General features: G+C 40.2%; 1 protein-coding gene across 3 annotated transcripts; it reads right to left on the minus strand.

The window, feature by feature from the left end:
• Positions 1-9,570: 9,570 nt before the first annotated feature.
• LOC140735289 (uncharacterized) lies at positions 9,571-24,347 on the minus strand. 3 transcript variants are annotated; one of them, XR_012100731.1, is made up of 3 exons: positions 24,038-24,347; positions 14,091-14,783; positions 9,571-10,593 (listed from the first exon to the last, which is right to left on the minus strand). XR_012100731.1 is itself a non-coding variant. In XM_073060181.1 (3 exons), the coding sequence occupies exons 1-3, from the start codon at positions 24,266-24,268 to the stop codon at positions 9,755-9,757; spliced, it is 1,059 nt and encodes a 352-aa protein (XP_072916282.1). In that variant the 5' UTR covers positions 24,269-24,347; the 3' UTR covers positions 9,571-9,754. The 3 variants fall into 3 exon arrangements, 2 of the variants coding, with proteins under 2 accessions (XP_072916282.1, XP_072916274.1); XM_073060181.1 differs by having other exon boundaries at positions 14,624-14,783; positions 24,209-24,347; XM_073060173.1 differs by having other exon boundaries at positions 14,624-14,783.
• Positions 24,348-24,534: the final 187 nt, after the last annotated feature.

Below are 24,534 nucleotides of genomic sequence, written 5' to 3' on the forward strand. Positions count from 1 at the left end.
TTCTGAAAATCCAAGTAAACAAATTCCACTGATTCTATTTTGCCTAACATGCTTGTTATTTCCTCGAAACTAAAATACGATGGTGTGATTCCTGAACCAGAGATTTAAAAGCCCAAAGGTTATTCATTGTGGTAAGAATTATGTTCAGTAGAATTTAATCAACAGGATGAGAAAATGAAAACTTACACACAAAATAAATAATTTTGTAACAGTTCTTTTAGGACACTCAAAAAAGTAAAATAGTACATTAAATCAGGTGAAAATTATTGGCAGTTATTTGAGTCCTGTTGTATTCTGAAGCACATAAATAGCTATGAAATATATTCTTATTTTTAGAGATTCTTACACTTAGAGATTGGTAGTGATACAGCATGGTAACAGGCCTTTCCAGCCCAGTGAGCAGTGCTGTCCATGTGACTAATTAACCCACTAACCTTTACGTTTTTGGAATGTGAGAGGAAACTGGAGCACCCAGTGTGAACCCACGCAGTCACCATTCAATCCAGAATTTATAAAGCAATGGACAAACTGCAATGCCAAGACAATCAACTGTAAACACCTTATTACTGTCTGAGTGAGCAACACCACCAAAATCATCTGACATGAACCTTCTGTTTACTTCACCCATAAAAATTCCTCTAGACAATCAACATCAAATTTAAATATGGAAATAAAATCAAACTGTGCTGCCAAGAGAAACCAAGGTAAAGCATGATCTGTGAATGGCAATATATCATATCAAACAATCAGAATCTGTTCCTGCAATGTAAATTATGGTTGAACATTTCTATCGCCAAATCTATCGCAACAAATCCATGGGCTGGTTCGTAAATCTAGATCAGTTATTCAAAATTAATTAGCATTGATTGAAGAAACCCAGTGAATCTGGAACAAAATGTTTTGTATGCACGAGAAACTGATACAGAGAATGAAGAAATAGGCATATTTTTAGTACATGAGCAGTATTTCATATCAATTGTATGAAATAGAACACTGCAGAATAGCTGGATTATTTGGAGTAATTAGTTATGAACACTGAATCATAAAATAGACCAACATGAAAGTACTAAATTGGACCGATGTCGATGTTACTAGGTGAACATTTGATTATGCAAGGATGGAGTGAGAGAAGTCAATTGAATAAAATGCAACACATTGAAATTACATGTGAAGGGGTGGGAATTGTTACAACTGGACCATCATAGACGTAGAGGAATGGGAAAAGCAGGATGGAACAAAAATATTGAGAACATACTGAGAACATCAGTTGTATGGTCCTTGAAAGTGAGTCTAAATATTGTGGAATTCATTCAGAGTTCACATGTGTCAAGTTATCCATGCTGATTCAGCATAATAACTGTTCCTGAACCTGGTGAAAAAGGACCTGGGGCTTCTGTTCCTCTTTGAAGTTGAAAGTAAAAAGCAAATTAAGAAGGCAGAGAGGATGCATTTTAAAATAAAATATAGCAATGCTGTACATATATTCAAGGAAGATCTACCTTACATGCAGTGTTCTCACCAACATGTTGAGTTCAGATTCTGGGTTGTCTTTGAAAATATCACCATCCTTTAGAAAACTAACAGCTGTATGAAAATGATTATTGAAGTGAGGGTCTGCAAATCAAAGTGCAAACAATAAGCTTCTTATTGAGGACAGCCTTGTGGGGTTTTGTTTTGAAAAATTCTTTACTAAAGAAATTTTTTTTTAAAAGTTTAAAAATAGCCCATAAATCAGTTTCTGGCTTTGGTTGATTAAGTCTGATTGTATAAACAAATTTAACGAACAAATTACACTATCAGAGAGTCCCAACAGACAATTCCTTTATGTATAAGAAAGGTCTCATGTATCTAGACTGACAACATTCAGACGGTGGCTGATGGGCAACTTGCCTTAGCACATAACATGGGCTTTCCAGTTATCTTTGTGTTTGAAAGTATCTACTACCCCATTCTTGCAGTAGTTGGCATTACAAGTAAGGGAAAGGAACCACTTAAAGTGAACATTTTTGTGAATGTCCTGGAAATATTTCTCTTACTTCCCATACTATATTAATTTATTTTTGATTACTTGACTGCAATACCAAGGATATAAGTGAATTAGCACAGGCAAAAAGAAGTAAAAACAATACATCAGAACCACTCAGGTTAGGCACCACCGGTAGAAACAGAAACAGAGTTAACATTTCTTAGTAATGGAACACTGCAAAAAACAAGATGACTGAAATTAGTTGTTAAAACTGCAAACTAAGGAATAGATCTTAAAGGTCCCACACACATCGCTTTCATTGCCATACAGCTGAAATTTTCTTTTGTACATCATTAACTTAATTTTGAAATTTATATTAATATAATTGTGCAACACCCTGTAATTGTGTTAATATAAGCTATAGATTTTCTTTTAAAAAATGAACTGTTACTTTGAAACATTTTAGAACTTCAATATTTTCATTGTCAGTGGTTCAAGTTGCAGCACTGTTACAAATTGTAACAATAAACACAGAATGGAACTCAGTATCTCAGCATCTCCTCAGAGCAATGGTTGCTCCACACAGCTGTAAAAAGGACAGAATGTTGTATCTGGTCAATGCAATAGTTAGGCAATTAGAAACATGAAAAAATAATTGAACAAAAAATTTTAAATCAACAGTTAGAGAAAAAGAGCATAAACACTTCAGCATGTTGAATGAATTGTTTTATTACAAATTCTCTAATCCATTCTTGTTTCTACACCAACCACTCTCCTTCATAGACCCTAAAACACACTTACTGGTGATTTAGTTTTAAATTGCTATCTGTATATATCCATGCATTGTCTTATTTGCAAAGTCTGGCGACTATTTCCTTTCCTTTCTGTTGCAGTTAACCTGGTGGCGATCATAATCCTGTGCCGGGGAAAATGCGGACTCTCCAAATGTATTACTCGCTATTTGGTTGCCATGGCAGTGGCAGATCTAATGGTGGTGATCATCGAAGTCATACTGAAGCGAATTAACAACATTTATTTGCCGATAAACATTTTGTTCATCACTCCGGTCTGCGCAATGAAACTTGTCGCAAAACATGCAGCCCTCGATTGCTCTGTTTGGTTCACGGTCGCTTTTACTTTTGATCGTTACGTAGCCATTTCTTGTCAAAATCTCAGACCAAGGTACTGTACCCAGAGGACAGCAAGAGTGGTTATAATATCTGCATGTGCACTGGCTTGTTTAAGGAGCATCCCTTATTACTTTTTGTATGAACCCAAATATTATATTAACAACATCCCTTATTTTTGCATTGAAACTCTTGCCTATCATACCTCGCCACTGTGGGTTGCGATTGAGTGGTTTGACAGTATTTTAAACCCTTTCGTACCAATCATTTTCATCCTTTTGTTCAATGCCCTTACTATCAAACATATCATAAGGTCCAATAAAATCCGTAAAGCACTCATGAATAACATGGACAATCATGATTCTGAGACTGACAACCGTAAGAAGTCTATGATTTTACTCTTCACTCTATCTGGCAACTTCATCCTGCTCTGGCTGCCATATTTTGTTCATTCCTTAAAATGGCAAATGAACAACTACAATTACCAGGACAAGTATTACAACAACCCCATATACATCAACCAGCAAACAGGATTCATGTTGCAACTACTCAGTTCCTGCACCAACACTTGCATCTATGGACTGACGCAGAGGAAGTTCAGACAGGAGCTGAAAAATGGGGTGAAGTATCTGGTCACACTGAATGGAAAACTCTGTAAATAGAAAACTCCTGACATACGGTAAATTTTGTAGTTTTCTTCTTGCAAAATGGCATTCTATTTTAGCATGCTGTGAAATTATAAAAAAGATTGAGTGGATTAACATGCAAATTCATAGAAGAATCCAATGAATTGGTTCAGACCCTCTCATTAGTGCTGATATTACATTAACAAGGAACAGGAAAATACAAATAATCTATTTGATAAACCAGGAAATGAGAACAGTGAATGTTTAAATAGGTATGCTTCCAGAAAACAAGGACTTCATACGTCATATGCAAAAGACACTGAAGAATACCTGGATGAATTTGAGTAATTAATTATGGACAAAATTACTATGCTCATAAGGTCAGTGTGAAAATTCTGTGTTACAACAATACTAACAACATAATGTGGGGTTGTTTTATGCAAAAGTGGTTTCAATGCAGTCATCTGTATGTAATTAGAAGAGTTGATTATGAAAGTTCATTTATAAAAACGTTGTAGGGGTGGGGAACAGCTGCTACTAGACCTCTGGAGATGCAATGGATTAGAGGGAGTTGGATGGTTCAAAAAGATAGATTAATTCAGATACTGGTAACTTGACACAAGAGAGGCATAGAAAGTGAAAATGTGAAACTAAAAAGGCAATAAATAAGGTAATTAATAATAAACCTATTAGCAATTGCATTTATGGAAAACCTGCCTCACGTGCAGTATTCTATCCTACACACCAGAAAAGTGGATTGGCTGCATTGCAACTGCTACTTGGAATTCCTGACCCAGCATTTGCAGTTATAAAGATATTCCAGGTGTGCTGTAGTTCTGACAAGTTGTGTTTTAAGACTAAGTGAAGTAGACGAATGCTGATAGAATTGCCCCCCTCCACGTCCCACAACACTCAGTAACAATGTAGACCGATTCACAATGCTGAGAATTTATTAATTTGAAGCACTAAAGTAGTTTGCAAAGTGGTCACACGTGGTCAATGTGAAACATTCAATAACAATATCCACAGAACAGCTTGGGTTATATGAAATCTTTACTAATACAAGCGACCCACACGTTACAAGGCAGGTGGGGTCGCAATCCCAGAAAACAGACCGCATCACAATTTCCTGTAACACGAGTCTGTGCATATGTCAGGAAATGCGTGTTAAAATATAGATTTTATAATTATTTATTTGCTTTCTCTTCACACAAATTCAATAAGAGTAAATTTTATTCCAAATACCAACTTTGTGAGCAGTGATTTGTGAAGCCTACTAGAATGAATTTAAGTTCTTGACAAGGCTGTCAACAGGGAATACCTGTAATGTACATAGCTTCACATCTGATCACTGTGAGGTACTTCATACTGAAACCATTCTGGTCACAGTTGATCAAATTCTGGATTTAGAAATAATGCAAGCATCAGGTAGAGTGAAACTTGTCAAAATGTACTAGGGACCTCCAGCACCTAAAAAGTGCCCACCGAGTGTCATCTTTGTGATCTTCTGTCGCTGGTCAATGTGTCAAGCTCTTCTACACCAATAGTCATTCCACAGTCAAAATTACTTAGATCATATTTTTTCCGCATTCTGATGTTTGGTATGAACAACTGAACCCCTTAACCATGTCTGCAAGTTTTTATGCATTGAGTTGCTTGCACAAGATTGGCTGATTAGATATTTGCATTAACAAGCAGGTGTACAAGTGCATCTAATAAATGTGGCCATTGAGTGTATATTGACTGCTTCTAATTCATTTGACACACTTTATGTTGCATTTTTAATATGACAGCCTCTGAAGTAAACACTTCAATTCAGGAAACAGTAAGGAGAAGGGACAAAGGAGGAGATGTGCAGTCATGTGGCAGTGTATTAATTTTTGCAAGCTGTCAAGACTCTTATGTATGTAAAGAAAGTAGTCATGATCTTGGTCAAACTGTTTGGGGAAGGAGCACCAGTCATAGCAGCTGGGTACTGTACATAAAACAGCAACTGAGCAGGTCAGGTATCATGAAAGGAAAAGGGAAGCGCATAGAATTTCTTGCTCTGTTCTCAGGCTCTGTTGGTCAAGAGTTGAGTTACAGTTTACTGACCAGTCATACTATGTGCCACAGAGCTCTACAGCTTCATATATCAAAACAATCAGAAGGTTTCCTCCCCTTTAGAGTGAATAATCACCAAATCTCTTAGTGTTTATCAGGAGAGCATCATTACACCCACGTGCTCTGGCAATTAACTAATAGGATCCTACCTCAAATCTTCCAAGGGTATAAGGACACATGATTCTAAGGAAAACCCACAATCCCTGGATGGGCACAAAACCACTAGAATTATTGTGAAGCCGTCCCTGATCATCTTGTGCCCTTAATCTTACAAATTCCAGGAAGTACAAACTCAATCTGTATTCTGTATGCATAATTTACTATTTGAAGACCAAAAATAAAGGCCTGCATTTCTGTCAGTTTTTAATGATAGTTTCTATTTGATATTTTATAGATCCATGCAATCACATTTACCTTTTCATCATTTAACTTCCTGGTCAGAGTTGGACAACTTCACAATTACACACACAGACATTTGTTTGTCCTATTTTGTTCAGTTAAAGCCCCTTGAAATGTCATGCTTCCATATCTACCACCACCCCCCAAAATCCAACATACAGTAGCTGTATCGCATATCAATTTGCTATGATTGGTGTACTAAGTATACATATTTTTCTAAATGCCAGCAACCTTTCTCCATTTAAAATAAATAGTTAGCGTTTCTACTTTGTTCACCTGGCATAGCTTAGCCCATACAATTAGCCTTACTATATCCCCTTGAGGTCTTTGTTCATTTTCTTCATAATTCACAGTGCCACTGAATCTTGCATGATTTGCAAATATTAGATTTGGACTTGTCAACCAAATAATTGGTAGTTGAAAACCCAACATCAATCCTGCAGCACTCCATTTGTTATTTACCTCTTAACTCAAAAAAAGGCCCACTTAATTCCTGTTTTCTACAGTACTGTGCAAAAGGTCTAAGCACATTTTTGCACAGTTTCTCAATGTGGAGTGGAGAGTAAGTTTGGAAATCTGGCAGGAGTAAAGGATGCTGGGAATGGTGAGGGTGGGACAGGTGGCAAAGGAGGAGTGCCATGAGCAGCTTTACCCAGCCCTGAGACTCCAGACCAGATCTTCTGATTCCAAGCAATTGGTTTATTGATCCTTCCAGAATGTCTCTCTGATGCTTCCTGCTCCCTCTCCTTTTTCCCCAACTCTCGTGCCCCCTTCCCACTTTCAATCCACAGTAGAGACCCAAATCAGTATCAGGTTGATCATCAGTCACATATGCCATTTGTTTCTTTTTGGGGGGGGGAGGGGGGGAAGAGGGGGAGAGAGCAGCAGTACAGTGCAATACATACAATTTACCAGAGGTGATTGATAAGTTCATGGCCTAAGGTAGAAGGAGTCAATTTTAGAAAACCTAGCACATTTATTTTTCAACGTAGTCCCCTCCTACATTTACAATCTTAGCCCAGCGGTCGTGGAGCATACAGATCCCTTCTTTGTAGAAATCGGCATCTTGGACCTCTAGGAGTGGTCCACAGCAGGGGAAACTGATAAGTTCATGGCCTAAGGTAGAAGGAGATGAGTTATACAGCTCTCATTACAATCACGTGCAGTTCAACTCTAAGTGACTATGCAGAAAGTTTGAAGTTATTAACTCATCTCCTTCTACCTTAGGCCATGAACTTATCAATCACCTCTGCTGTGGACCACTTCTGGAAGTCCAAAACGCCGACTTCTACAAAGAAGGGATCGTATGCTCCACGACCACTGGACTAAGTGTGTAAATGTAGGAGGAGACTATGTTGAAAAATAAATGTGCTAGGTTTTTTTAAAATTGACTCCTTCTAATTTAGGCCACAAACTTTATTGCACCATGTTGAAAGCCTATTGAAAATCCTCCAGTGCCATTGTCTATTCTGCCAGTTTCAACCTAAAAAAAAGTAGCAGACTTGACAAACGTGATTTGTCTTTCATTGATTGACCCCTGCTGACTGTCCAGTCACCAACAATGTTAATCAGGATTCTGTTACTTCCATGGCCACCATCAGTCACTGTCCAACCTATACTAAATACTGGGTTTGTTATCTTCCAAACGGTATCATCTCCATAGCCATTTTTCAATGCCTTGAGATGGAGATCAGGTCCTGGGGATTTATTACTATTTAGTTCCATTAATTTCTAATCATAATTTTCAGCTCATGTTAATTCCATTCAGTTTTGTCTTCAATATTTTGTACCATAATCTGTAACATTTTCTGCATCACCTTCCAAGAAGTTAGATGTAATTCATTTATTTAATTTTGCTGCTATTTCTTTATTTCCCAATATAATTCCTCCCATTTGTGTGTGTGAGAGATCTACATTATTGTTTAATCATTTGCAACACACACAAAATGCTGGAGGAACTCAACAGGTCAGGCAGCAGCTACAGAAAAGAACAAACAATCGATGTTTTGGAACGAGACCCTTCTTCAGGACTTAATCTTTCATTTTTTTTTAATTTATCAAGAGAAGCTTTTAAAGTTTGTTCTTATATTTCACACCCTATTACTACTTTCCCTTTCCTTTTCAATTTCTTAGACCTCTGCTCAATTCAGCAAATTTCCCAATCCTCAGGCCTGCTTTCTGCCAACATTTTAAGTCTCTCCTTTCAATTTAATTCTAACTTTAACTTGTTATCCATAGCCAGATCACATTTCCTGGGTTTTTTTGTGCTGATATGCATTTGTTGTGAACCATGTTTTAGTGTTCATAAGTTAGCCAATGCTTTATGTTTTTTTCCAACATTGTTTCCCAATCTGTCATAACCAATTCCTGACTCAAACCTTTGTATCTTGCTTCATCTTTGTTTGAATTAAAAGATCCTGGCATCCCACTGAACCAATTCACTTCCACCTTTATATGCAATATTCTGATCACTCTTCTTAAAGCACACTTAACTACAAGGTAATTAAATCTCATAGTAAGCAATGAAAAGTGCACCCTAATCTCTTGTTAGATCCATAAGATACTAAACTAGCCAACCAACTTTTACAGGAACTCATCCTCTACATGCTTAAGTTTGGAGAGGTACATGGATGGTAGGGGTGTGAAGGGCTATGGTCCTGGTGCAGGCCGATGGGAACAGGCATGGACTCGATGGGCTGAAGGGCCTGTTTCTGTGCTGTACTTTTCTATGACTCTATGACTATTACTGTTTGCTTAGTTTACCCAGCATAAGTAAAGTCCGCATAATTATTTCATTACTCATGGGAAATGTATCAATTTGAAGTTATAGATCCAATAACAGCAAGATATAAATGTCATAATTAAGGTAGCTACATGGTGGGCCACGGGAATTGGGGCACTGCAAATTAATTTCTCTGAGAAGCATATGCCATATTTAAACATCTAAGAGTAAACTACCAATGCTGGATGCCTAAAGACCATACAGGAAATGCTGAAAACACTCAACAAATCAGGCAGCATCTGTGGAGAGAGAATCAGAGAAGAAATTCATTGTTTTTTTTATTTTAGTGTTTACTGCATCTGGGTATGTTAAAACTGTATGCTAAGTTATTATGTCATCTGGCAGAACAATTGTTATTAAAAGTCATGTGATAATTTATATAAAAAAATAACGTTTTAGCTTTTATCGTCTTTTTAAACCCTGGATCAGGCATGCTACACCCCTACTCATCAACAATCCTGAAGTGTATTTCTAACAGTCCTTCAAATTCCAATGAAATATTCCAATCATTGACCAACACTGAAGTATCTGATAGCCAACCCTGCAGTTTAGTTAAAATATAACCTCTTGTCAAAGTTAAAACTGCAAAGTGTTTTACACTTTATTGATACCATGGTACCTACATTAGCACTCTAGTGCCATCCTACATGCTTTTTAAGTGTTTTCCTTGCTACACTTTTACATGGATTCCACAGTGGTTTCAGCTGGTACACTGAAAGGCTACTATGACTCAGTCAAGGCTCTGGAATGTTCATGATCGTTGATCTCTCAGGGTTTGAGCATGAGGGGGCCTAAGTGTTGACTGTAGTATTGTTTCTGTCACAGGAGGAGCCTGGAATTGAGGGCAGGGCAAGGGAGCAGGCACACGACTGCTATGAGAGACAGCAGCATTCGCCTCTCCCACTCTTCCATGACCATGGGATTGAGATTCAACATTATCACTGACATATGGGAAAGCAGACCGTAGGAGTTCTGTGACATGGTTAAAGCCCCTATCAATACATCCCCCCAACCTTTCCAAGCCAGAGGAAATGGTGCAGGTCAGAGCCTGAATAGCACTAGTCTGAGCCTCAATCAATGATGCCAATTCAGGGCTCACTGACTCCCGAACAGAGGGTTTCACTGTAGCATCCAGAGTGTTGGTCACATTCTCCATGGTAGACTGCAGAGTGGCAAGGCCTTGTGGCAGAACACCACATAGTATGGAAGCCGACTCCTCTACACTCTCTGACAGCGTCAGGCAGCTCCGAGACAGATTGTCTAAAGCCTCAAGTAACTGATGATGAACATGGAAGATTTTTCTTTTAAATGCTGGGCCACTCAAATCCAAGTCTCTGTGTTCTTCCGTGTAGCTCGAATCTGAGCTTGCTCTTCTGTCATCTGTCTCCTGTACTGTCCTATCCACCATGGCCAGATCTTGCTCACTACTACTGAATAATTCAACCCGAGTTGATCCATCTGTCCCATCTCTCACAACAGAAGTGTTGAGTTCAGTGTTGTATTGGTAGGATGGAGCTGATGGCAATGCATCTTTGGTAAGGTGATCCTCCTCCATCTCCCGCCCAGATAGGCCCAAATAATGGGATATATCTGGGGGAAAAGAAGGGTAAAGGTCAGCCAGTCCTAGAAAGGGTACGTAATAATGGTAGATATTAATCCACAAAGTCACAAAATCTAGATTCTGTGGCTGTTGGATATCTGACATTAAATTCAAAACTGTATTCAAAAAGTCAGATGGCATCAGTGGATGGAGAAAATTAATGCTTCAGGTCAATGATCCTTCATTCAAAGGCTGACAAACAAGTTTTAAGATGTATTAAAAGAAGAGATGATAACAAATTGTTAGAGATCAGATTAATTATTTTTAAATGATAGCTCAATAAATGCAGTAATGGGGCAAGTAAAAAAAACATTTTTTTCTGCAAGAGATGCAAATGCTCCCCCCCCCCCAAAATGACATCTCAAATTATGAAAAGAAAATTCACCAAGTGACAGACATCTGAAAAAAAAAATCAGAAAATGCTGGAAATGCCATTCTCTGAAATTGTCGATTTCAACTCTGAGAATGGAAGACAGAACTGACTAGAAATTGGACGTCCTCCATTTTGATGTACTGAAATACGACCTGCGCTATTCCTAATTGTAACCGCTTGCAAACATCACAACTATACCTTTGTTCCAAAGCTTGGATCAGCCTTAAGAGACACACTAGAGTAGAGGCTCCCAACCTTTTTTATGCATGGACGCCTATCATTAACTGAGGGATCTGTGGATCTCAGGTTGGGAATTCCTGCACCAGAGGCAGGCCAAAGTAACCAAATCAAAAATGTCATAGAAAGGAGGGAAAAGCAAAGGGAATCGGGGCAAACGTTTGGCCACAAACCTGTTTGTAATGTCTTACCGTGCCCCAGGCAATCGAGCAACATTTTTATTTTGGAGGCAGAGAGTAACACATTGACTCTTGCAGCTGTAGGAGTCCAGGAGGCATAGCAGTTGTCAAGCACTCAGAGAAATACACCATAGAAACAAGCCACCAAGTACACACAAATCATTCACTCTTATCCCAAATATATATCTTTTTCTCCTCCCATATTTATTTCCTCTATTCTCCCACATTCTCATTAAATCCCCCACCCATTTCTACCACACAGCAACTGTTCAGTGGCAATTTACTGTGGCCAATTAATCTATCGATCTGCACAAAGAGTACAGTCAACCCTCCTTAACCACAGGCTCCGCATGTGCAGATTCAACCAACCGCAGATCGGGAAAACCCGTAAGTTCTCTCTCCAGCACTTGTTGTTAAAGCATGTGCATACTTTTTTTCTGGTCATTATTCCCTAAAGAATACAGTATAACAATTTACATAGCATTAACATTGTATTAGGTATTATAAGTAATCTAGAGATGATTTAAAGTATACAGGAGGATGTGCATAGGTTACCGCGAATCGGGATTGAAAGAAAAAACATAAGTTCTCTCTCCAGCACTCGTTGTTTGAGCATGTACAGACTTTTCTTCATTGCACTGAGACAGGTTAAATAAGATCCGGAGCTCCGCCAAGTCCTAAAGTCCACTGCACTGAGCCAGGTTAAATAAGGGACTTGAACATCCATGTTTTTTGGTATCCGCGGGGGGTCCCGGAATCAATCCCTCGCGGATAAAGAGGGCCGACTGTAATAGAAAACAAAACAGCAGGCCCTAAAACCTCACCGATCCCTGCTGACCAAGATGCTGAACTAAGCCAGCCTTGTTTTAAACTATAGAGAGTTATGAACACACTGCAGAAACCAGCCTTCCCTCTGTGGCAGGGGTTCCCAACATTTTTAATGCCACAGACCAATACCATTAAGCAAGGACCTCAGGTTGGGACCCCCTGCTCTTTGGACTCTGCCCTTCCATCTTGCTGCCTCTGTAAAGCATCCAGCACAATCAAATATCCCACGCACCCCAGATACTCCCTCTTTTATCCTCTCCCATTGGGCAGAAGATATCAGGCTCAAGAACAGCTTCTAGTCCACTGTTATATGACTATTAAGATGCTCCCTTATACAGCAAGATAGACTCCAGCTCAGAATCTCCCTCATTTTCAGTTTGCAGCTCCTTTCCCTGCACATTTTCTCTATAGCTGTTACACTTTATTTGCATTTTCATTGTTTTAACTTGTTCTACCTTAATGTATTATGTAATGATCTGATCTGCATGAACAGTATGCAAGAAAAGCTTTTCACTGCATCACAACATGTGACAATAATAAACCAATTCCAATTTATTTGACTGTGTTTGGCTCATATCTCTCTAAATGGTAGATGATCCCTCAGTTAATGGTAGGGGTCCTTGGCATAAAAAAGATTGGGGCCCCTGATCTAAATCCTTCCTATACGTGTACCTGTCCAACTGTCTTTTTAAAGTTTCATAGGTTCACCATTCTGAGTGAAGACATTTCTACTCATCTCAGTCCTGGGTAGCTTGGGGACAGCAACCCCTACCTTCCCATTCGAGACCCACCCCCACTCAATTAGGACAAATACCACCCTTACCCACATGCAACCCCATCAAGCCTTGTCAGAAATTTCTACAACTGAATGAACAGTTCTACAACTGAACTGAAATTTCTACAACTGAATCTCCTCTCGTACAACTAAAATGTATTAGTCCAAAACCAAAATCTAACACTTATGAATACATTTTTGGTGATTTTGTGCCAATATTGAGAAAACAGAAAAATGTAATTACAGGTACATCTCCTATAATAATAACTGGTTATAATGTGATTGATGGACTAGGGAACACTAGTTTATCTCATGAATAATGCTAAAAAAAAAGACACCTGGAAACTGGAGCATGCCCTGCCTAGAACAGCCTATTCCAGTTCTTTGACAGTACAGTACATCCACATATCTTAGCTATTATTTGGAGGCCTATATATGATTCCCATAATGGTTTTTTCACCCTGCAGTTTCTTAACTCCACCCACAAAGATTCAACATTCTCTGACCCTGTCTCCTCTTTCTAAAGATCTAATTCCATCACTTACCAACAGAACCACATCACCACCTATGCCTTCCTACCTGTCCTTTTGATACAAAGTATATCCTTTGATGTTAAGCTCCCAACTATATCTTTCTTTCATCCACGACTCAGTGATGCCCACAGTGTTATACTAACCAATCTCTAATTGTACCACGAGTTCATCCACCTTATTCCAAATGCTACATGCATTTAAATACAGCACTTTCAGTTGGGCATTCTTCGCCCTTTTGAATTTTGCCTCTGTGGTACAACTTAACTCTTTGCTCTGTCTGCATTTGTACCCAATCACTGGCTTGTCCTTCCTTACATTCATGCTATACCATCATCTACTTGTAAACCTGTTGGCTCATCCTCAACTATACTTCAGCAATAAATGTTAACCTCGATAACAAAACCAACAGGAATATTTTTTTGAAAAAGAGGTAAAGGTGTAGGAGCCATGTATCCATTTTCTGTCTATTGGAGTCTACATTGTAGTTTGTGTTGCACATTTATTATGGGTAATTTGTCACATGGGCTGGGCGTGGCAGAAGTAAATGAGTACAGAAACATACCTATGCTTTGTCTTCAGTTCAGCTTAGTCTAGTTGAAGGTTGAGAGCCGGAGTGAGCTGGGAGTGATTTATTTTTGTTGACTGCTAGGTCGCTATTACGCTGTTATTAGACCGCTGGACCACTTAGTACTGCTAATTTTGTAATTTCACTCTATGGCGAGTTTAAATTTTGTTACATCTTTTAAATTGCAGTAAGATTGTTTGTTTTTGCTGGTTTCACAATAAAGGATCGAATGTACTTTTTCCCCGATTTGAAAATTCATTGTTTTGATAATGCATCGGTGTCAACCCCTATACTCGATCTCTAAGTGGTTTTAAACTAATCACTACAGATGAGCATGAGAATTGCATTACATCAGAATTCTTCCAGTTACAATGAAAGAAGACTATCCTCAGACGTTCACCCTATCTCCCTCCACATACAGCTATCTGAATGTTTCCAGCATTTTCTGTTCTTTTTTTTGAATTTCAGGGTGATCACATTGCCTGGGTGATGCTTAAGAACACAGCAGATGAGGGAAATTTGCCAGACACCCTGTGGTACTTGGCCTCCTGCCTCGCCATTCTCAATGCTCCTCCTGCTGTAAATCTCAACGATGTCCAGAGCTTCCTGCTCCATCTGAGTGGTGGCTTGAATGGAGGCTGGTCGTTCCCCACTGCAAGCCGGATTCCTTGGTTTGTGTGCCAACTTGTCCTGTGGGAAAAATGGCACTGAGTTAGCAGCTGCTTACTGTAATAAATATAGAGAGGTTTGAAGTAGCTTCAAATCATATGGATGAACCAAGGTATGAGTGGCAACAAGGTGCTTGCAGGAGGACATACAAAAACAATTAACTCTTGAAAAGTTTTCCAATTACCAGGTCAAAGCTGCTTTATGCTACATGGTAGCATAGTGGTTAGCACAACACATTACAGTGCGGTGGCCCGGGTTCAATTCCCGCCATTGCCTGTAAGGAGTTTGTACATTCTCCCCATGACCACATGGATTTCCTCTGGCTGCTCAAATTTCCTCCCACAGTCCAAAGACGTACCGATTGGTAGGTTACCGTAATTGGTCATTGTAAATTGCCCAGTGATTAAGCTTGGATTAAATTGGGAGACTGCTGGGGTACGTGGCTTGAAGGTCCGGAGGGAAGGGGAGGGACAGATAGATAAATTATACCCATGGTGAAGGTGTTAGGTAAGTTTGCGATAGGGCCATGGAAGAGGATGAATGCAGAGACTGTAAGAAAAACATGTAGATGTAAGGAGAACATGACACAGGAAGAAGTGCATATCATTCTTGTCTGTTCTATATTAAAATGAATCATGACTGATCTAAATCTTTACTCCATCTATGCTCTGCCATTTAAAAAAGGTACAAATGTCAGTTTTGAAATCAGTGAAAGATAGATATGCACTTGATAAAGTACTATTCATGAGAACAGGTCACCCCCAGGCTATTAAAAACCAATTAAATAGTTCTGAAGTCGGATTACTGTGTCCAATGTGCACACAACAATGACACAAAAAGGCAAAGTGCACATTAACAGTTCTGCTAATGAACCTAGCTACCTATCCACAATCAGATGCAACTAATCCAACGGGCCAAACAACAGAATCTCCTCTAACGATAGTTGGGCAGCAAAGCATACACAGGAAGCAACAAGAACTAAAGCCTCAGTCAGTATATCCTGCTGAATCCTATGCCAGAACTCCTGGCAGCCTTTGGTAGAAGGCAAAGGTGGAGAGAAGGCCTCTCCTCCTGTCAAAGTTGTAAGGTTTTTTTTAAGCAGTTTAAATATCTCTGATATTTAGCTATATTTTTAAAGTGTTGTGGATAAAAGTTAAAACAATAAAGTACCAAAGCAGAAATATAACTTTCTCCTCCTGGGGCAGGAATGATTGATGATTCCAACTGTACATGTGGTCTGGCTAGCTCAGGTTCACAAGAGCAAACGCTTCAATGTAATGTTAGGAACCTGACAAGTCCAGGGTGCAATTGAATACCAGAGACCCTCCTTCAGAACTGTCAGCCACAGTTAGTGCAATTTGGTTCAATGACCAGGTTAACTAAGAATACTTAAATAAACTCATGTGTTGTTTAAAAACATCACCATTCTGAAGGGCAGACTGGCTTTAGTTTGACAATTAGTTTTTCAAAAAAATGATTACAGATGTTAAATAGTGGATGCTTGTCAGAGCTCACAAATGTACAGTGGAGATTGCATCACCGTCTGGTACAAAGGCTCCAATGCACAGAGTAAAAAGAGGCTTGGTCAGCTCCACCATGGAAACTGGACTCCACACCACTGAAGGCATCTTCCAAAGGCAATGCCTAAAGAAGGTGGCATCCATCATTAAGGACCATCACCATCCAGGACATGCCCTCTCCTCATAACTACCATCAGGGGTGAGGTACAGGAGTCTAAAGACCCTCGCGCAATGTTTTATAGGAGTAGCTTCTTCCAATCTGTCATCAGATTTCTGAACACATCAACACTACCTCGTTATTCCTCTTCTGCACTAATTATTTTTTATTATCACTTATAATTTTTTTTATGTGCACACAGGGAAGGCTCAGCAGTGCCTACACTATCTTGGGAATTTAAAGAGAGCAAACCTGCTCCTAAGGCTGCAGATAAACCTTTACTTATGTGTAGCTGAGAGCATACTGACATACTTCAGAACAGTATGGTACAGCTGCAACAAGATCAACGAAGGTGCACTTCAACAATTGATCAGGACTGAAGAGAACATCACAGAACAACTAACAGATATGGAAACCATCTACAACTCACACTGTGATGAACTTATCATCTAGTAATCACCAATTCAATTTCCCACCATCTGGCAAGAGATACAGAAACATCTCTGCATGGACATTCAGACTGAAAAACAGCTTTCTCCCCAGGGCTGTCATGCAACTGAACAATGTTTCCCCCTCCCTCCGCCCACCCATAGCCCATAGGCAATCTCTTAAGTGCAATCCATGGGGACATGCAATATTTGGGTTTAAATGGGGCAGCTACCTTCCTTCGATTTCAGAGCTTTTTTTTAATCTCAACTTTAATTCTTGATGCCCCTTTATATTTAGTCACTTTATGTAAAAACATGGGCATGTGCAATACTTGAATGGGGCAGCCAACGTTTCTTCTAATTTTAGAGTTGTTTATTTTTAAATTCATTTTAACTTGGATGTCATTCTATATAACTCAGATGTTATTTTAAATTTAGATCAAAGTTCAAAGTAAAATTTATTATCAGAGTACATACATGTCACCACGTTCAATCCTATACAATGATTTGCACAGAAATAGAGGTAGCCTGATTAGCAAGTTTGTAGATGACACAAAGCTTAGTGGAGTCATGGATGGCAATTAAGTTTTGCAAAGGATGCAGTAGATAGAGATTGGGAGGAAACTCAGCTGAAAGTATGGCAGAATGAGTTCCATTTGAACAAATATGAAGTGTTGCATTTCGCAAGACCCAATGCAAGAGCAAAGTATTCAATAAGTGGCAGTATCCTTAGGAGCACTTATGTACAGAGAGAGTTTGGGGAGTAAGTCCACAGCCCCCTGAAGGTTGCAAACAAATGGAGAGAGTGGCAAAAAAAGGTGCACAGAGTATTGACTTTCATGTTCAGGGCATTGGTTATAAACATTGGGAAATGATGTTGCAACTGTATAAAACTTCGTGCAGGCCACATTTGGAGCAGTATGTGCAGTTTTGGCCACCACATTGTAGAAGGAATAAGAAGGCTTTGGAGAGAGTGGGATCAACATGCACAAAACAGCACACCCTGATGCCATCATGATCATTTTGGGGGATTTTAACCAGGCCAGCTTGAAAAAGTCACTAAATAATTACCATCAACAAATCACTTGTAGAACCTGAGGAAACAACACACTGGACCACTGTAACACCACCATCAAGAATGCCTACCATGCTATTCCACACCCTCACTTCGGGAAGTCTGATCACCTGGCTGTACTTCTACTCCCTGAGTATAGGCAGAGACTGAAGACTGCAGCACCAGTAGAGAGGACCAAGATGATATGGACAAGGGAAGCACAGAAGCACTTACAGGACTACTTTGAATCAGTGGACTGTATTCAGAGATTCATCTTCCAATCTGGATAAATATGCCGCAGTTGTTACCAACTTAAAACCTGTGTGAATGAGTGCCTGCCTACGAAAACTTGCTGTACATTCCCAAACTAGAAGCTATGGATGGACCAGGAGGTTTGTCATCTGTTGAGGGCTGGATCTGTGGCATGATTCTGGTGACCCAGGTCTGTACAAGAAAACCAGGCTTGACATGCAGAGGGCTATTCAAAGAGCGAAGAAGCAATTCCGAACGAGGCTGAAGGTGACATCAGATGGACGACAACTCTGGCAGGGTTTGCAAGATGTAATTTCCTACAAAGCAAAACCCAATGGCATGAATGGCAGTGGCGCTTTACTACCAGATGAGCTCAACACCTTCTATGCCCGCTTTGGAAGGAAGAATATAATTTCACCTGTGAAGATCCCTGCTGAACCCAGTGACCCTGTGATCTGTGTCTTGGAGGCCGATGTCAGGCTGTCTTTCAGGAGGGTGAACCCTCCCTCACAAGGTGGCAGGCCCCAATGGAGTGTCTGAAAACTTGTGCCAACCAACTGGCAGAAGTATTCAAGGACATTTTTAACCTCTCACTGCTACGGTAGTACGTTCCCACCTGATTCAAAAAGGCAACAATTATACCAGTGCCTAAGAAGACTAGTGAGAACTGCCTTAATGACTATCATCCAGTAGAACTCGCATCAATGGTGATGACAAGGTTTGAGAGATTGGTCATGGCTAGAATCAACTCCTGCCTCAGCAAGGGCCTGGACCCTCTGCAATTTGCCTATCGCCACAATAGACCTACAGCAGATGCAATCTCAATGGCTTTTCACACAGCCATTTTTGAGCACAGCCAATGGCTTTTCACCTGGACAATACAAACACCCAGGTCAGAACGCTGTTTGTTGCATATTGCTCAGCATTTAACACCATCACTCCCACAGTCCTGATCAATAAGCTATAGAATCTGGGCCTCTGGCTTCCCAACTGGAAGACCACAACCAGTGTGGATTGGTGATAACACCTCCTCCTCACTGACGATCAACACTGGTGCACTTCAGGGGTGTGTGCTTAGCCCACTGCTCTACTCTAGCTATACCCATGACTGTTTGGCTACAGATAGCATTTGAGCTATATATAAATTTCCTGATGATACAACTATTGTAGTAGACTCTCAGATGGAGATGAGACGGCATACAGAAGCAAGACATACCAGCTAGTTGAGTGTTGTCGTAGATAAAACCTTGCACTCAACATCAATAAGACCAAAGAACTAATTATGGACTTCAGGGAACATGAACCAATCCTCATAGAGGAAGTGGGGAAAGTGTGCAATTTCAAGTTCCTAGGTGTCAAGATCTCTGAGGATCTAACCTGGTCCCAACATATCAATGCAGCAATAATGAAGGCAAGGCAGTGACTATATTTCATTAGGAGTTTGAAGAGATTTGGTTTGTCACCCAAAACACTTGAAAGTGTCTATAGATGTACCATGGATAGCATTCTGACAGGCTGCAGCACTGTTTGGTATTGGGGGGGGGGGGGGGGGGGCTATTGCACAGGAGCGAAAGATGCCACAGAAAGTTGTAAAATTAGTCAGCTCCATCTTGGGTACTAGCCTCCGTAATATGCAAGGCATCTTCAAGGAGCAGTGCCACAGAAGGGTGGCATCCATTACTAAGGACCCTCATCACTCAGGACATGCTCTCTTCTCATTGTTACTGTCAGGAAGGAGGTACAGAAGCCTGAAGGCACACATTCAGTGATTCAGGAACAGCTTCTTCCCCTCTACATCTGATTCCTAAAAGGATACTGAACTCATGAACACTACCTCACTTTTTTTTAAAATACAGGTTTCCCCCCGTAATCAGAAGGTACAGCGTTCCTATGAAACTGTGTGTAATCCGAAATGTCGTAAAGTGAAGAAGCAATTACCATTAATTTATATGGGAAAAATTTTTGAGCGTTCCCAGACCCAAAAAATTAACCTACCAAATCAAAGCAATTAACACATAAAACCTAAAATAACACTAATATATAGTAAAAGCAGGAATGATATGATAAATTTACACCCTATATAAAGTAGAAATATTGTAGGTATGGTGTAGTTTCACTTATCAAATTCGGGAAGGCAGCAAGCCAAAATCGATTTGGAGAAAAAAAAAATCAGCACGCACACGCATACGCAAACAACTGCCCGCACAAGGCTTCACTGTCATTGTAGTCTTTCTCGGGGTAAACACACGTATAAAGCGGGCGTCTTTTTTCATAAAAGCGAAAATCCTCTTTGGTTAGCGAAAACAGGTACTAATGCAAGTCTTTCGTAACAGCAAGTTGTCGTATAGCCAACGTTCAAAAAGCCACCTGTATATTATTTCTGTTTTGCACTATTTTTAATCTATTTAACATACATATATATACTTATTGTAATTGATTTGCCTATTTTTTCTTTCTATATTATTGTATATTGCATTGTACCGATGCTGCTAAGTCAACAAATTTCACAACACATGCTGGTGATAATAAACCCGATTCTGATTCTGAGTGTGAGAAAGGTTCCCTAGGATGATGCCAGCAATAAAGTGTATTCGCTAATAAGGAGAAGCTGGATAATCTTGAATTGGTTTCCCCCCCTCCCCCCGAAGCAACAGAGGCAGAGAAGGCAGAGATCAGAACCCAATAGAGGTTTATAAAATGAGTGACGTTGAGCAATTTTCAGAGGGCAGGAAATGTCAAATACTAAAAAACATAGGTTTAAGCTGAGAAGGTTTGCAAAGCAAGTTGTTTTCTTCATATATATTTATACAATATGGGCAGAGCTTAGAACGATGGCATCTAACGATGACTCCTTTGCTTTCATCTTCAGAAACAGTTCTATTTCTATCTTTGATATCTCCTTTTTTTCCCCTTTCAAGGTTCTTTTAAAGACACTGACCTGGAGTTACATGTTGACTTTGGTTCTTTGTGGAAATGGGACCCACTCTCAGGACCACACAACCAGACACTTTTCAATATGCCACGGACGCAGCCTGAAAGACTAGCGCGCCTTCAGGATGCCAGATTTTCGTGACTCTGGAGACAGGCGGATTCAAGGTTGGTGCCGCCACCTGACGTGTCTGGGAGTACACGGAAGATCAAAAGCAACAAGCTGGCTGCTGCCTGTGTGTCCACAGACCCGAGTTCTTTGGGCACAGAACTCGGAAAAAGTGACGCAACAGACTTTTAGTACCATAAATCAGAGAGTTGTTTTATTAAGTCTTCCCTCTCGCTGTGAAACGGAGACACTTCTTTTTCCCTTATTAGGGAGAGAGCGAGCTGTGGTACGTCGTATTAATGGGTAAACAAGTAGCCTTTGGGGTACTGAAAGTCTGTGTCTTTATTGACACTTTGCTGCACGCTTGAGTACCTGGTGGGGGGGTGCCAATGCCGATGGGGGGGGTTCATTGCTTTGCTGCTGCTTATGCGTAACAGGGGGAGCTGGGGGGTTCCTTGGGGTTCTAACGTTCAACAGTCATTTATTCTTTGGGGCACTCCTCTGTTTTCATGGATGTTTGCGAAGAAAATGAATTTCAAGATTCATATTGTATACATTCCTCTGACATTAAACATACCTACTGAAACAACAGAGTGATAGGTACCTAAAATGCATGGTTAGGGAAGGTGATAGAAGCAGTAACAATAGCAATGTTTGAGAAACATTTAGACCAGGGGATCCGAACCTGGGTCCACAAACCGATTGCTTAATATTTTGGTCCATAGCATAAAAAGGTTGGGAACCCCTGATTTGGACAGACAAGTGACAGGCAAGAATGGTGGCATCCTATATGCACAGGCAGGTGGGAGTGTATTAACTGTATAATGTTTCATGTTCTATCTACCCACTACAAGGTAAGTTCCCGGCACTCTGGAATCACAGTTCACTTGTCCATTCTGTAATCATCAAGTCACATAACGTTAAAACGGACCATACACAGAATATTTTCCAAGCAGCACCAACATACAGTACCTACCAGAGAATATGTATGTATACTGTAACTGGATCAATGTCCGTGAAGCACAAAGTGAGTAGCTTTGGCCTCAAGGCTGTATGTTTTCAATTCAAGGTATTCAGATTCTTAGCTTTAAATGCAGTAGTGATTTTACTTGAAGCAGAATTTTCTATAATCAGACCTGATTCACACAGTAAGCACAAAAATACAGATTTCTATTGATTTACCAAAGAAGTTATTAAAAGTTTAAAATGTTGAAACAGCACAGATCAGCGTGGTGGTGGGACAGGTTTTGGAAAGTGTTGGACTGTTAGAAGCCTCCAACTAATTATTCGTACTTTCTTTCTTTTAAGAAAGATGTAATCAATGCAAATAACACTGGACAGCGAATATTTTACTTCCTAAATACTTTTGGGTGTATCTTATGGATTCAGGGCTGTGGATCTTGAAAATTACCATGAAAGTTCCCAAACAGGCACCATTTTTAATATCACTTATATTTGTTATTTCAATTCATAATTCAAGTCAGAATAACTCATTTAAAAAAGCATTTTTGTTGGTCCACAAATCAAATACGTCATCAATGACAGGAAATTTGAAGAACTTCTTGTGGAACTGGAGAAAATTGCATGGAAGGCATTCAAGTATGTCACTCAAAATTTTCTTGTCAACTACAGAGCACCAAACATGCAGCTGGTTAGCAACATGCTTCAAGCATACAAACCATGAAGTGCAAAGATTCATTCTCTGCATTCCCATTTAGACTTCTTCCCTGACAATCTTGGCACTGTCAGTGACGAACATAGTGAAAGGTTTCACCAGGACATTGCAGTCATGGAGAAATGGTATCAGGGCAACTGGAATTCATCAATGCCGGCTGATTATTGTTGATACTTAAACGAGAAGCCTCAGACACCAAGTACAAACGAAAATCATCAACAAAACATTTTAGCTTAGTTGAACTGTTGCAAAGCATCAGCAATATTATGCAATTAAACATATTATAATCAATAAAAGTTAATTTCTTGTTTCTCCAAATTCCTATGTGACACAAGTAGTCTGAAATTATAGCTTCAAGCAGTCTACCATAAACAAAAAAAAATTGTGAGGAAGCAATACATGGGGGAAAAATTGCTGTCCAGTGCTATTTGTAATTTCTTTCTTTTAATTAGACACCTTGTGTCCATGTCAGTTGAAAGAAATGCCTACAAATTCATATTCTATTTATTCAATTTTTGTGAAAGTCTCTTACATGTAAATTTATTAAATCCCCCTAGAAGCTCATGAAAATAAAAATTCCATATTCAACACTTCAACCAAACTGTAATTAGGCAAAATAGTATTCATAGAGAAACAACATGGTGGAAGAACTCAGTAGATCAGGCAGCATCTGTGGAAGCAAATTGACTGTCAACATTTCAAGACCCTTCAACTGGAGACCAGATGAAAGGTCTCAACTCAAGACATTGATTACTTCCCCCAACTGAGTCACATGGTTCTCCAGCATTAATGCTTCAGACTCCAGCATCTGCAGTTTCTCAATATTATAAAGAAGTTCTGAGTAAACACATGGTCTGCCTACATTTAGACTCCATATTATGAATAAGGCTTGGCACAGACTCAGCAGGTCAGGCAGCATCTATTGGGTCCTGATGGAGGACCTCAGCCCAAAACGTCAACTGTATATTCCCATCCATAGATGCTGCCTGACCTGCTGAGCTCTTCAACACTTTGTGCGTATTGCTCTTGTGTTTATAATTAGCAGTGATGGGATGAGGCTGTTTGGAGAGTGAATACCCCCAACATGGCAGATTCGGGCCAAATGGCTGCAACTTTGTTTTTTTTTTTGGTTTGGTGGAGTGTGATACTCACCCTGGCAGTGCGGGTCAGATCGTTGAACTTCTTGCGGCACTGCAGCCAGGTCCTGGGAGTAACACTCTTGAGGTTGACATAGAGTGCCACTTCCCTCCAGGCCTGGCGCAGCGTCTGCCGAGGCATTTTCCTCCCATCCGAGGGGAAGAGAACCTCTTTGTGGGCCCTCACCTGCTCCACCAACACCTTCAGCGCCGCGTCACTGAACCTCGGCGCCCTTGGCTCGGACATCCTCGCCTCCAAAACTCAGACAGCGGGGCCGCTCTATTTTGGTCCGGCGGTCTTTAAACCAGCGTCCGCTGCGCCGGAAATCCCGCCCTCGCCAGTCGGCGTAAAGGGCACGGCGCTGGCAGCGCGCGCCAGCCCCGGAAATCCCGCCTCTCCCTCGCACGTGCCGAGCCCCCCGGACCACTCAGGAATTCGTTCCCTAGGAAACGCCACCCATTTACCGGCCTGATGTGCGCCCGCCGTGAAATTGGTCACGGGGCGCCGGCGCA

Source organism: Hemitrygon akajei, chromosome 1, assembly GCF_048418815.1.
Source record: "Hemitrygon akajei chromosome 1, sHemAka1.3, whole genome shotgun sequence".
In the NCBI taxonomy this organism is placed as follows: domain Eukaryota; kingdom Metazoa; phylum Chordata; class Chondrichthyes; order Myliobatiformes; family Dasyatidae; genus Hemitrygon; species Hemitrygon akajei.